Source organism: Doryrhamphus excisus, chromosome 20 (genome assembly GCF_030265055.1).
Source record: "Doryrhamphus excisus isolate RoL2022-K1 chromosome 20, RoL_Dexc_1.0, whole genome shotgun sequence".
Lineage (NCBI taxonomy): Eukaryota > Metazoa > Chordata > Actinopteri > Syngnathiformes > Syngnathidae > Doryrhamphus > Doryrhamphus excisus.
Genome location: NC_080485.1, coordinates 10,498,945 through 10,511,545, shown reverse-complemented (window position 1 = coordinate 10,511,545; position 12,601 = coordinate 10,498,945). Strand labels below are relative to the sequence as shown.

Genomic DNA, 12,601 nt, shown 5'->3' with positions numbered 1-12,601 from the left:
AATGAAACTAAATAGTTTGCTGGGGAGTTCCTTTGCACTGTGTGTGTTGGAGTGTGTGGAGATGTGTCGTGGCTGAATTGGCCGGAGGAGAGATCAAAGGCGGTCTCCAAACGTGTGTGTGTGTGTGTGTGTGTGTGTGTTAATGAGCAATGAGAAATGCAGCTTTCTACATTGCATCACAAGAGCTGATCAAGCCATCAGAGAAGAAAGCAGTCACACACACACACACACACACACACACACACACTGGCATGCCTGCTGTTCATCTTTGACCCAATCACTTCCACCACTCCAAGAGAGAAAATGTCAAATGTTTTAGGTTCACCTTTCAGTTCTCCGCGCCCCAAAACCAATTTAAATGAGTGTGACGTTTTTTTTTTAATATAAATCTTTGCTACTTCCATTTAACAAAAGTACTCCATGTATTTGCATCATGACTTTATTTTTAGTCTTTTTCAACGTATACACTTTATATTATCTCCCAAAAGTGAGTCCGTCCCTCACATTTCAGTCTATTTTCTCAATGTTTCTGTCAACTATCAACTTTTCCATCATTTATTATATACTGTATTTATTAAGGCCATCAGAAATAGAGTGTTAGGGTGCAAAATAATTGTTTCCATCATTAATGATCATGTCAAGCCATCTTATAATAACTTTATTTTGACTTGAACACAACAACCGCATATACTGTATGTAGCCCCTTGATGTTGTGTGCTCTCTTTAAACGTACCATTCATGACATGTAGTCCATCGACAGTGATGTGATGTCGATATTTTGTAGCCACACGCACGCACATGTAGCAACACGCTACCTGAAGCGCGCACTGCTACACAAAGTTCAACTTCTGTTTGTTTATTTCCCCTCCCCTCTCAACAGCAATTATGTGAAGGGCAAAACCTTCCCATCTTACTCGCCTGTCACTGACATGTTTGTATGTCAGTCTCCATGCATCCTGTTCTACCTGTCCTGCTGCACAAGTGCTCTTTGTTCTTCATGCACACACACACATACAGTACATGCGGACACACAACACCGCAGTTAAACAGGAGTTAAAGAGAAAACAACAATTTGTCTCAATCTGTGGGCTTTTTGTCTGGACGAGCATAACAAATAATAGCCTGACGTCACATTTGCAACCACTCTCCCAAAGATCAACAGATCATCCGATATTCCCAAACGTGGTTAAATTCAAGTATTGACTCCAAGCAAACACTCCCAAGTCCATTTTCACATGTGTAAACAGCAGCCTGTCAAATCTCAAATGTATAAGATATTTATGTTCAAATAAACGAACACACACCCCCCCCCTATCATGGACGCGCACCCGTCACATTCATAATTAGGCCATGTCCCTGCTCTTTGATAGCCATGTACAGTGGGCTCTTCTTTAATTCTTTATCAAATGCATTGATCGCTGTGGGCCCTGCGCGCCCATTGATCCGCGCACTCCGTCTGGAGGCAGCCGATAAGCTCCCTTTCTGTCCCTCTCCCCTTTTTTTCTCCCCCGCTGCTCCTTTCTCAAAAAAATTGAGGGAGCAATTCAGGAAAGTAGTTTATTTCTGGACATTTAGTGTTTGTAAATATGGCAGCAGTGTTACATTAGCGGTGACGCTGGATGATGCAGAACAGGATGATGTTGCTAAAGAGAGAACCAGGGTATAGTCACATCAATATGATATTTTAAAAACGTGTACGCAAACATAGGTTTTTGTACTTAAAAAATGAGCTTTTGGAGAACTCGATAATAAATTATTGGCTGGTGCTTATTTCACTTCCTGCAATTGTGGATGCATGCACAACATGCGCAACATAAAAAAATCTAGTTGTTTCCTGAACTGAAGATATGTCAGACTTGCCAACATGTAGGATTTCTGTGTACTGAACACACAAAGGATAGAGTCCAATCGGAATCCATATCACCTGCGGCGATTTCCGATGCGGCCATGTCTGTGCTTTGTCTGCTGAAATGACTCCATAAGCACCTGCCGGGCTGCACTGCTAGCTGGCTGTGTCTCGACACACCTCCGTTCAGGAAATCCATTCCACAGTGGGCAGTCAGCTGGTAGACGAACATGGAACAGAATCAACTTTTCATCACAAGATATCCACTGTGTGGAAATATTTCTCAGTGGAAACACTGGAAGACAGCAATGTGCAATTATTGTGTAACCGGGGGGGCTTGACAAAAAGGTTGTAAGCTTATGACAACAGTGGATGTCATTTTATGAGAATATTTTAGGAGCATTTACTTTAGGGGCATTATAATCAGGACAAAAAAATTATGAGTCAAAATATTTGTAAAAGTAAAATAAAATTTTATATATATAAATATAGGTTTTTTAAATTTCTTTTTAATTATTTTTTTATTTTAGAATATTTTAGGAGCATTTACTTTAGGGGCATTATAATCAGGACAAAAACTTATGAGTCAAAATATTTGTAAAAGTAAAATAAAATTTTATATATATAAATATAGGTTTTTTAAATTTCTTTTTAATTATTTTTTTTTATTTTTGAATATTTTAGGAGCATTTACTTTAGAGCATTATAATCAGTACACAAAATTATGAGTCAAAATATTTGTAAAAGTAAAATAAAAATGTATGTATAGTTTTTTTAATTTATTAATTTATTTTTAATTTATTTATTAATTTTGCATTTTAGACCATCGTGAGACAAGTTAGTTTTACCCTACTGATGATGTGTCGTTGCTATATATATATATATATATACATATATGTGTATCTATATATATGTGTATCTATATATATGTGTATCTATATATATGTGTATCTATATGTATATATGTGTATCTATATGTATATATGTGTGTGTATATATATATATATATATATATATATATATATATATATATATATATATATATATATATATATATATATATATATATATATATATATATATATATATATATATATATATATATATATATATAATATAACCGAGCATATCTACCTGGTTTATACAATGTAAATTATCAAAGGCTCCTCGAACATTGTTTCGATTTTTCAGCGGCCCTTTTGGACACCCCTCACAGAGTGTATTCATAATAATAACAATGATTTACATAATGTATGTTTCAAGGGACCCAAAGGATGTTATTCGTCTTGTCATTGTTCTTACTTGTCTTGTCTTTCACCTCCAAAAGCTTCTTAAAATGGTATGGTCTGACTTTTGGGAGACTTCGTTACGTCACATGTCCCCACCCTTATCTGACATTCCGGTGCTAGATGGCTACATGTTAGCATTACTAACATCACATAATTTAAGAATTAAAATGTTATGGTCCCAAGAAATAGAAACATATGAAGCATCGGTGGTTTAAAAAAATAATAATAAAGACTTTCCTGTTTATTTTGCATTGCAATAGTTGTCAGTGATGAACCAACAGATAACTCAGCCAACTTTTTGTGTACCTCCATCATGCATGAGTCATTATTGTGTTACTGGAAACTGTGGAATGGCATTGTGGAAGCTTCTGTAAGTGTGTGTGTGTGTGTGTGTGTGTTCTGCTGCTCTTTAGTGCGTGTGGCCGGGCAAGATAGAGACCTAAAGCACCTCTTGACTGTGAATTAGCCTGTCATGACAAATGTCTGGACCTGCATGACTAGCTCCCAGACTGGCTGGCTATCTGGGAGGTTGGCAAACCCCTTTTTAGATAGTGATTGTGTGTGTGTGTGGCATCACCGTGTGCCCACGCCAGCTCTCTGTACATGACCAGCGGTGCATGCCCGCCCTCCCTCGTTCTCCTTGCACAGAAAAAGAGCAACCAAGGTGACAAACCTGTTTCTAAAAAAAAAAAAAAAAAAACCTCCAGAGCAGAGAGGGGGTCTTCACCGAGACGCCAAGCCCACTGTGGAGCCCTGTGTCTCAGTCTCGCAGTCAAGCGTTCAACCCCTCTTCCCCTGGAGGTGCCCAGCAGTCAATGGCAGACATGATTGTTCTTGCTGGTGCCTTTTCCGAAAGAGAATGTCTCTTTTCTCTCTGTGTTTCCATTCTTGTAGCTGTACTTCCCACGGACAACCGGCTTCTCTCATCCTTTTTTTCCACTTTTTTCCTTGGCCTTTATTATGTAGCTGGGAGGTTAGTGTTAGTTTCCTAAGGTGTGTTCCAATGAATGAAACGTCTTTGCTATTTTCCCATTTTAGTCAGATGTCTATTGTGCATTTCAACCTGGAAGAGGTTTACGTTTTATTCAAACATTCCCAAGCTGACGTTCTCGAAGAAGTATTCATAGTCACTGTCAGTGCAACTGAAAAAGATCCAAATCACCTTGCACTTTTCTTCTGTATAATTACTTGTTATTGTCTTGGAGTTGTTGTTTTTTTTTTGAATCAGTGGTTTTCCGAGTGAAAGTACAAAGGCCTCCCCGGTATACTTGCGTCCGGAGACATTTCATCCTAGATAACATGTTGTCCTTTACAATACAGCGCACCTCTCCTCCGTACCAATACACATTCTCATATTTTCTAATCAGCGGCTTTATAGCTGACTGAGCTTGGCGCTAGTCACATGCATTTTTCTATAGTGTTAATCCTAGCCTCTGGATAGACACAGTCAATTTCCCCATTGCTGTCCCTGGAACGTCCAACCAAAAAATTTAGTGGGGTGTTTTTCAGGGTGTTTGGGGGCACAAAGCTGTATGCTTATTGCTACACAGCTGCAATTACACGAGTGGTCCTGTCCCTATCTGCAATCAGTCCATTGCCAGAAGGCCCGCCTGTGACATTACCATTTATCATATTACATTTATAAAAGGAGGCTGACAAACGGCATGAAAAACAGTAAAATGCAAGATAATTACAAAGGGCTAAGAAAGTCATATCATTTTTTTTTTTTGCAAGGGAATGCAAAAATGACAAATAGCCTGGGAAAGACAAGTCATGTTTATTCATGAACTTATGTCGCAGTCAGCCTAGTTGTACTACTCTTGCTAGGCTGTTGTCTCTGGTTAGTTTAGGAATCTGCTTACATCAGGTTTTCTGCTTCAGCGGAAGTAAAGACGTGACTAAAACAACAATATGTCTGTGGCAATGGAAGTATTTAGTTGACTAATATTTTAGTTCTACTATTTTGTATGCATGTAAATTAATAGAGGGCATAAAATGGATCCCAGTGGGATGCCATAGTGCATGATTATAATAAAAAAAAAATTTGTTTGGCGGTGTGGCTTGAGATTTTGAGATTTGTTTAATGTAATATATGTGCCCTACTTTACAAAGATTAGAAAGAACTGCCATAGTGCATCTACAGTGTCTTTAGGATCATCTCAGACATTTATTATTATTTCATTATTAGAGCCCTGTAGACATGACAAAACACGACTATAGTCACATTTATGCTTTTTTTATTTACAACATATTGCGCAACTGCAGGGTCTTGAGACACATGCTAACTCGCAAACTAGAGAGCTAGCGACCTAAACGGTAGCCTTCAAGTTATTTCCTTTAAACTTAAATAGCCAAAAACTTACCACTTCCACACAGATAGGGAGGATAACTATTAACAAGTTATTTAACCTTTAACATGAACATTAATCAAACGTAATAATTTTTTCTTGGTACATGATACCATACAGCATTCAACATTAAACTTTCATATCAAGGCGGGGGCTTCAAACTAGTGTCCTGCGGGCCACACTTGGCCCGCGGGCCGCGTGTTTGAGACCCCTGATGTAAACCATTTTATATCATTACTTTCAATGAAGCTTGTTTTGAACTTTTTCATGCAAATTGCTATTTAAATTAATGTGTACATTTGAAATTTAAAAGAGTGATATTTACCTAAATAAAATGTGTATTGTCACCAAAACAATCCACAATTTTTTTTAAACTTCAGTACTAATTTCAGACTTTTAATTCTTAATTATCTATTTTCCTCTGTCTCTTTATAATTATCTTTTAAAGATGCGTTCCCATCTCCCTTCGGGCATCCCCTTGGGCACGCGCACACACACACACACACACACACACACACACACACACACACAGACAGAGTGCATTAAAGTTGCTGCCATTTACAATACAACCTCATTGTCCCAGCGCAACAATGGCTACAAACAAACAATTGACATGGAAATGGAGAGATGTAGCTCATTAGTGGGCGCTGCTTGTTTTGTTAATGGATAAATGCCTTCTTGAATAGGACCAGCCCTAAAAGCCCTGCCTCAATATGGAGAAGCCTGATTAACAGGAAACCACAGGGAGGGAGAAGAGTTACACAGAAGAACTTCTTCGTTAGTCCCTTGAGGTTGTATCTTTTGCGGTGCCGTTTGCAGCGCACGTCTTGTGTGCTTTGGCTTTAAGTGAGGGGACACATTTGTGTGCTTGCGTACTGCAGTGTAGTTTACGCAAGCTTTAAATGACACTTGCAGGGTTTTACCTGAACATCATTGTGCCGTCACTCCCACAATGACAACAGGATGCCACTGCTGCAAAGTGAATGTGTGCTTGTTGGGATGGTCATTATTTACGTTCACCTGTTTGCTCTCACAACGTGTGTGTGTGTGTGTGTGTGTGTGTGTGTGTGTGTGTGTGTGTGTGTGTGTGTGTGTGTGTGTGTGTGTTGGCGTGTCAGCCGGTGGTCTATGCTATCAGTAAGATCAGATTGGATCGGCGCGAAAATGTCATTTCTGCCATTACTGTGATGACCATGGCTCAATACTTTGTGTGTAGCGTCTAGATAGTGCTTGTGTGTATTCATTTTGATTATGCTTTCACGTCATAAGGATTTTGTCGAGTCTGTGTCGTTACATTATAAGTAGATTGTCAAGCACATTCACCCCAACTTTGAAGCAATAGCTTCATATATGTTACTTTTACACGAGACAGCCAACTCAGGAGATTGGATCCACGTAAACGAGAAGAGATGGGGAGAGGATATTTTAACAGTAATCTTAATAAAAGACAATATACTGTGTAATAATCATAATAAATAGACCAGGGGTCTCAAACACAATTTACTTGGGGGCCACTGGAGCTAAGGTCTTGGCGAGACTGGACCGCATCAGGTTTTCCAAAAAAAAACCTGCATTTATTAAAAACAGAAAAATGAATAAACTTTGCTTTGGTTTCGATTTTCTACAAGAAAAGCTCTGATAAAACATTCCACTGTTCTCAAATATCTTAATTTGTATTTTTCTGCACAAAATAAGATGAAAACTAAATAAACAAATCAAGAATAAAGAAAATCCATCAATCGGTAATAAATAAATATAATAATAATAAAACGGCAAATAATAAAAACTTAAGAAACCACATATAGTTGGTGGGTAGACAAATTATTTTTTTCAGATTAAAATGAACAAAGCATTATTAGAGCCCTGTAGACATGACAAAACACGACTATAGTCACATTTATACTTTTTTTATTTACAACATATTGCGCAACTGCAGGGTCTTGAGACACATGCTAACTCGCAAACTGGAGAGCTAGCGACCTAACCGGTAGCCTTCAAGTTATTTCCTTTAAACTTAAATAGCCAAAAACTTACCACTTCCACACGGATAGGGAGGATAACTATTAACAGTTATTTAACCTTTAACATGAACATTAATCAAACTTAATAATTTTTTCTGGGTACATGATACCATACAGCATCCATATCAAACTTGCGCGGGGCCGCACTAACATTAAACTTTCATATCAAGGCGGGGGGGCCTCAAACTAGTGTCCGCGTGTTTGAGACCCCCGAAAAAGACTATTCGTCCGTCCGCTTATCCAAGGTGCCATGGTGCTATGAGACTATGTCTCTCAACGTGTCCTCCTACTTGGTCAAAAGTGCCCTGAACACCTCCCCAGATGTCCGAGAGACATCCTGACCAGATGCCCGAGCCATCTCATATCAACCCGAGCGAATTGCCTAAATTGGGTGGTCTGGTACCGTATGCTACCGTGTTATTCCTCCAAGAGTTCCTTGAGGAACATGGTCAAATGCCTTCTCCAAGTCCACAAAATACATTTAGACTGGCTGGGCAAACTCCCATGAACCCTAAAGAACCATGATAATGTAGACCTGGTCCATTAGATTTTTTTATTATTATTATCAGCAATTAATTGACTACTTAGGATGAATAACAGACAAAGGATCTAAGGATCAAAAGATGGCTTCTTGCCTGCTTGTTGATTCTTTTATGAATTTTTTTCTCTAGTCGTGACTGCAAACAATCAAATGTAAACATTTAAATGTTTTTGTGTTTCTTTTTTGGAGGAGCGGGATGCGGAGAGGCGGAGACAGCTCAGAGAGCGAGCTCGACAGCTGATAGCCGAGGCCCGCTCCGGAGTCAAGATGTCTGACATGAGCCTGGATGTGTCTGGCACCGGCAGAGCCAAAGGCGGCAAGGGTGGCCTAGCTCGAGGTCAGCATACACACACACACACACACACACACACACATTCATAATTACTATGGTGTCTCAAATTGACTACTCCGGTCAGTGCACTTCATTAAGTATACTGAGTGCGCTAAATTTGACATTGAGTACCACCTTCTTCATCTCTGCTTTTTAACAAAGTGCAAGAGTACATTCATTCATTCATTCATTTTCTACCGCTTTTTCCTCACGAGGGTCGCGGGGGTGCTGGAGCCTATCCCAGCTGTCTTTGGGCGAGAGGCGGGGTTCACCCTGGACTGGTCGCCAGCCAATCACAGGGCACATATAGACAAACAACCATTCACACTCACATTCATAATTTGGAGTCGCCAATTAACCTAGCATGTTTTTGGAATGTGGGAGGAAACCGGAGTACCCGGAGAAAACCCACGCTTGGAATCGAACCCTGGTCTCCTAACTGTGAGGTCTGCGCGCTAACCACTCGACCGCGTGCCGCCTGCAAGAGTACAATGTTTTTGTATTATTGATATAATTGATATTTCCATCGATCCACCCACACTAGTGAATGCCCTTCCACACAGGAAACACTGTCAACTTTAAGTATGCATGTGTGCCATTTGAGACGCAGCACTACTCCCAGTGACCACCCAACTGTTTTAAGAAAATAAAAGTCACACAAGCAACCTTCTTAACACTCGCATCCTCCATCATCCACACACTTCCATTACACTCTCTAAAGGGGTCCTGCTAATCCTCAGAGAAAAACAAAATGTCATTTTGCACCAGACCGTGGGTCTCCATCAGCCAGTAATTGTTAATCAACACAACACATTGTGAAGCCAATTTAGACTTGGAATAGCCAAACGCTCCTAATAGTGGCCCGTTGGCTCAATGAAATGTTGCCCGCACACACGTCCCACTGCTTTCCATTTTCCACAAATTGGGGGTTATTTTGATAATGACCGTTATTGAGCCCTTTTGTCGTCATTTGTGTCAGATGCGTTAAACCCCCTATTTGCTTGTACTGTGGAGGTTGTGCGTGTTTTTGTGTGTTGCATGTTAATGAAAGATGAGCGACAGGTGAGTGTTGCATCAGGAGTGTCATGAGTATCAAGGACAATGAAAAGAAGAATCCTGATCCTGATGTTTTTTCCTCAGAAGAAGAATATAACTGCATAACCAGCAGCGAGGTCAGCAGCATGTGGCTGAGAGTAGCTATTGATTTATTTGCTCCTTGAGCTTTTTTGGAATCAGACTAATTGTTGATCTCATTAAAAAAAAGGAGATGGGGAGAAGGAGGTGGGAGGAGTGCTGTGGGCTGTGTTACACAAGGCCTGCCGAGCAGAACGGCTAATCCTAGTCTCTCGCTCTCTCTCTCTCTCTCTCCACCATTCACACTCTTTTAATGCAACTCGACCTGCCCCCCACCCTCCATGTTTTCGCCTGCAAAGAAACTTTCCGACTCCAATGTTATTTAATTAGACCCCGGCTAGTTGCCACTTGCTAGCTCGCTCCACATTGCAGCTAGCAAATGAGAGGAACGAATAGGAAAACAGGAAATGCTGTTATTGTCACTCGCCTTTCAGCTTGATATTTGACTGGGTGTTGTAAAGCATTCTGGATTTAGTGTGCGGTACGGTGGGGTATTAAATCACATGTACAAAATGCTGGGAAACGCGTAATCCATCTGACATCTCTTCCGGGTTACCCATTTTTGTTGATCTAAAATACTATGACTTTTGCCCTGATATTAGCCACGTTTACATAAGGAGTTTTTCTCTTTCCGAATGGAAATGTCGAATGACCTTTCCGAAAGCAATGGTATACATGGAAAGGAATATTCCAATCGCATGTCTACATGCGCCGCTATAATCAAACAGAATAGTCAATGGGGCATGCGCAGTAAAGCGTAAACACCAACATCACGTGATACCGACTTCCTCGAGTTTTTCTTTCACTTGTTTTTTCTTTCGCTCAACTCCATATTGCCGGTTTTTTGTTCATCCAGTCTTGAAATTTAGTTTGAATCAAAAACAAACTTTCCGCAGCAGTTCAGTGCCGATTGTTCGCCTCCATTTTTTTTAAATCGAAGAACGTCTCGAGCTGCGTGTTACGTCATATCTCAGCATTCGCTGAAAGAACGCACCCGGGAACAGGAAAAGATAAAGTTCAATCTTGCTAATATTTTATAATTAAGCTCGTCACATGTTTTATATAAATATGTATTTTCTTTTTTAATAAAACTGGACTTTTGAATGGCGTATAGAAGGGTTTAGATTCTGTTCCACAGATGGCGGTAATGCACACGAAAGCTGCTTGCCAACCGCCAATAAACAACAGAAGAAGTAAAACACCACAAAGAAAAAGAACGCACCCTGACAACTTTCCGATTAAGCGGGTACAAGATACCTCAATCGGATTGGGGAAAGGAATATTCCACCCCTGTGAATCCGATTATATATTCATTCGGATTGGCACTTTTCTTTCGGAATGAGGTGTATACAAATGTTAGATTCTTTCTGTTTGAGCAAATAACCTGAATGGAATTGGAATATTTGGGTCCATGTATACATGGCTATTGAGAGAATGACTTGATTGAAACAAGCAATGGCCCCAAAGCAACCATAGATGTGTGTGCGTGTGTATATATATATACATATATACACAACAGTGTTTGCTAGTTAATCCTACATGCAAAAGTTGTGTATTAAATGAGCAAAATGACTTTATTTACAAGCAAGACGCTAACTGCAGAATATCACCTCCAAGCCGATTAAAACATACTGATGGAAGTACTCCATTTGTGATACATCCATAGGCTGAGCACATATGACTGTAGAAACTAACAATGCTTTGTAATCTTTTTTATGTTTCATATATTTTTCAATGTTATTAACCAGGACTTCTCCTTCCTGTCTTTCTTCATGCCTGCACTGACTTTTCTTCTTTGGCTCTGCTCTTTAACCACTTTCCTCATGTTTCCCCACGTGCTCTCTCACCGACACTCCAACAGATGTTTTGGATGGAGAAGAAGGTTGTCATAGCGATGAGGGTGCGGATGGTAAAAATGGTGAGGATGAGGAGGAGCGCTTCCATGTCGGTGGTGGCGATGACAAGGATGAGCCTGTTACTGCAACCGCGTCTACGTCCGCCATGCCTACTAACCCCCTAGCCCTGGAGGTCCCTCTACCACCTCCATCCAGCAGCCGGGGCCCCCTGGAGCTTACTAACCCCAGCTTTGAGCTAACATCTCTTGGTAAAGTCCCAGGATGTGGTGCTGCATGTTGTGGTGGTGGACTGTTTTGGGCGCCTGTTTCTAATGTGTCTCTTCTATTGCTTGCATATTCAATTCCTTTCATTTCTACACATTTTCTTCTTTACTTAAATCCAAAAGTAATATAATAACCATGAAAACAAAAGGAATAGAAATGGGGGAAAAAAAACACAGATAAGCGCTTTTAATTGCTGTATCTTCACACCTTTGTTGTTGTTGTTGCTGTGTTTTCCTTCTGTTCTGTCCATTGATGTCGCTCACTTTTGTGGTCTTCAAAACGTTTATTAATGAATGTTGCAGCGCAGCGATCATCAGGCGTTAATGCTGGAAAAGCATTAAAAGTATGTAGATGATATTTTCAAAATGCTTCATGAAGACAAGACTCCGTAGGCGTGCAGGAGTTCGAAAACATTGTTTTTAAACATTTCAAAATGATTCGTTTTGTGCAAAAATAGGTCTAATTTTATAAAAGAACCTTTCAGACCACTTTATGAACAAATCATAAAACGAACAAACGTAAAACTAGAATAAATGAATACTTATTCAAAATTATTTGTACAGCTACAGCTGTCTTTTTGTCTATACAAGGTTTCCGGACTTGTTTTATTATTGTTTTTATTTCACATGTGAAGCTGTGGGAGGTTTAATTTTGTAATGTTACAATAAATCCATAAAATAGATATTCCTCCTGCTATCACCAAAACAAAATCCTTCCTTTCGAGCAGGCATTCTTAAACTGGGGGTAAGAGGCAGGGAAAGTGGTCTTCTGTGGTCACAGATTAAAATACCATTGAATGACGCTCTCCTCCTCCCAGGAATGTGACTCTTGTTGCCCCAAATTTTCAATGATGAATGTGTGCATCCATGTTGGGGGTCTGTATGTATGTATGTATGCATGCATGCATGCATGTGTGTGTGTGTGTGTGTGTGTGTGTGTGTGTGTGCACTGCACATGACATGGGGAGGAGG

The 12,601-nt window shown here is 39.9% G+C and overlaps 1 protein-coding gene across 5 annotated transcripts in view; it reads left to right on the top strand.

The window, feature by feature from the left end:
* ehbp1 (EH domain binding protein 1) overlaps positions 1 to 12,601 on the top strand; it is a 124,130-nt gene that overhangs the window by 71,046 nt on the left and 40,483 nt on the right. For 4 of the 5 annotated variants that reach the window (XM_058058178.1, XM_058058176.1, XM_058058175.1 and 1 more), the window contains 2 exons: positions 8,235 to 8,382; positions 11,372 to 11,614. In XM_058058178.1, coding sequence (XP_057914161.1) covers positions 8,235 to 8,382; positions 11,372 to 11,614 — 391 coding nt within the window. The remainder of the gene's footprint in view (positions 1 to 8,234; positions 8,383 to 11,371; positions 11,615 to 12,601) is intronic. The other variant, XM_058058180.1, reaches the window with a different exon arrangement.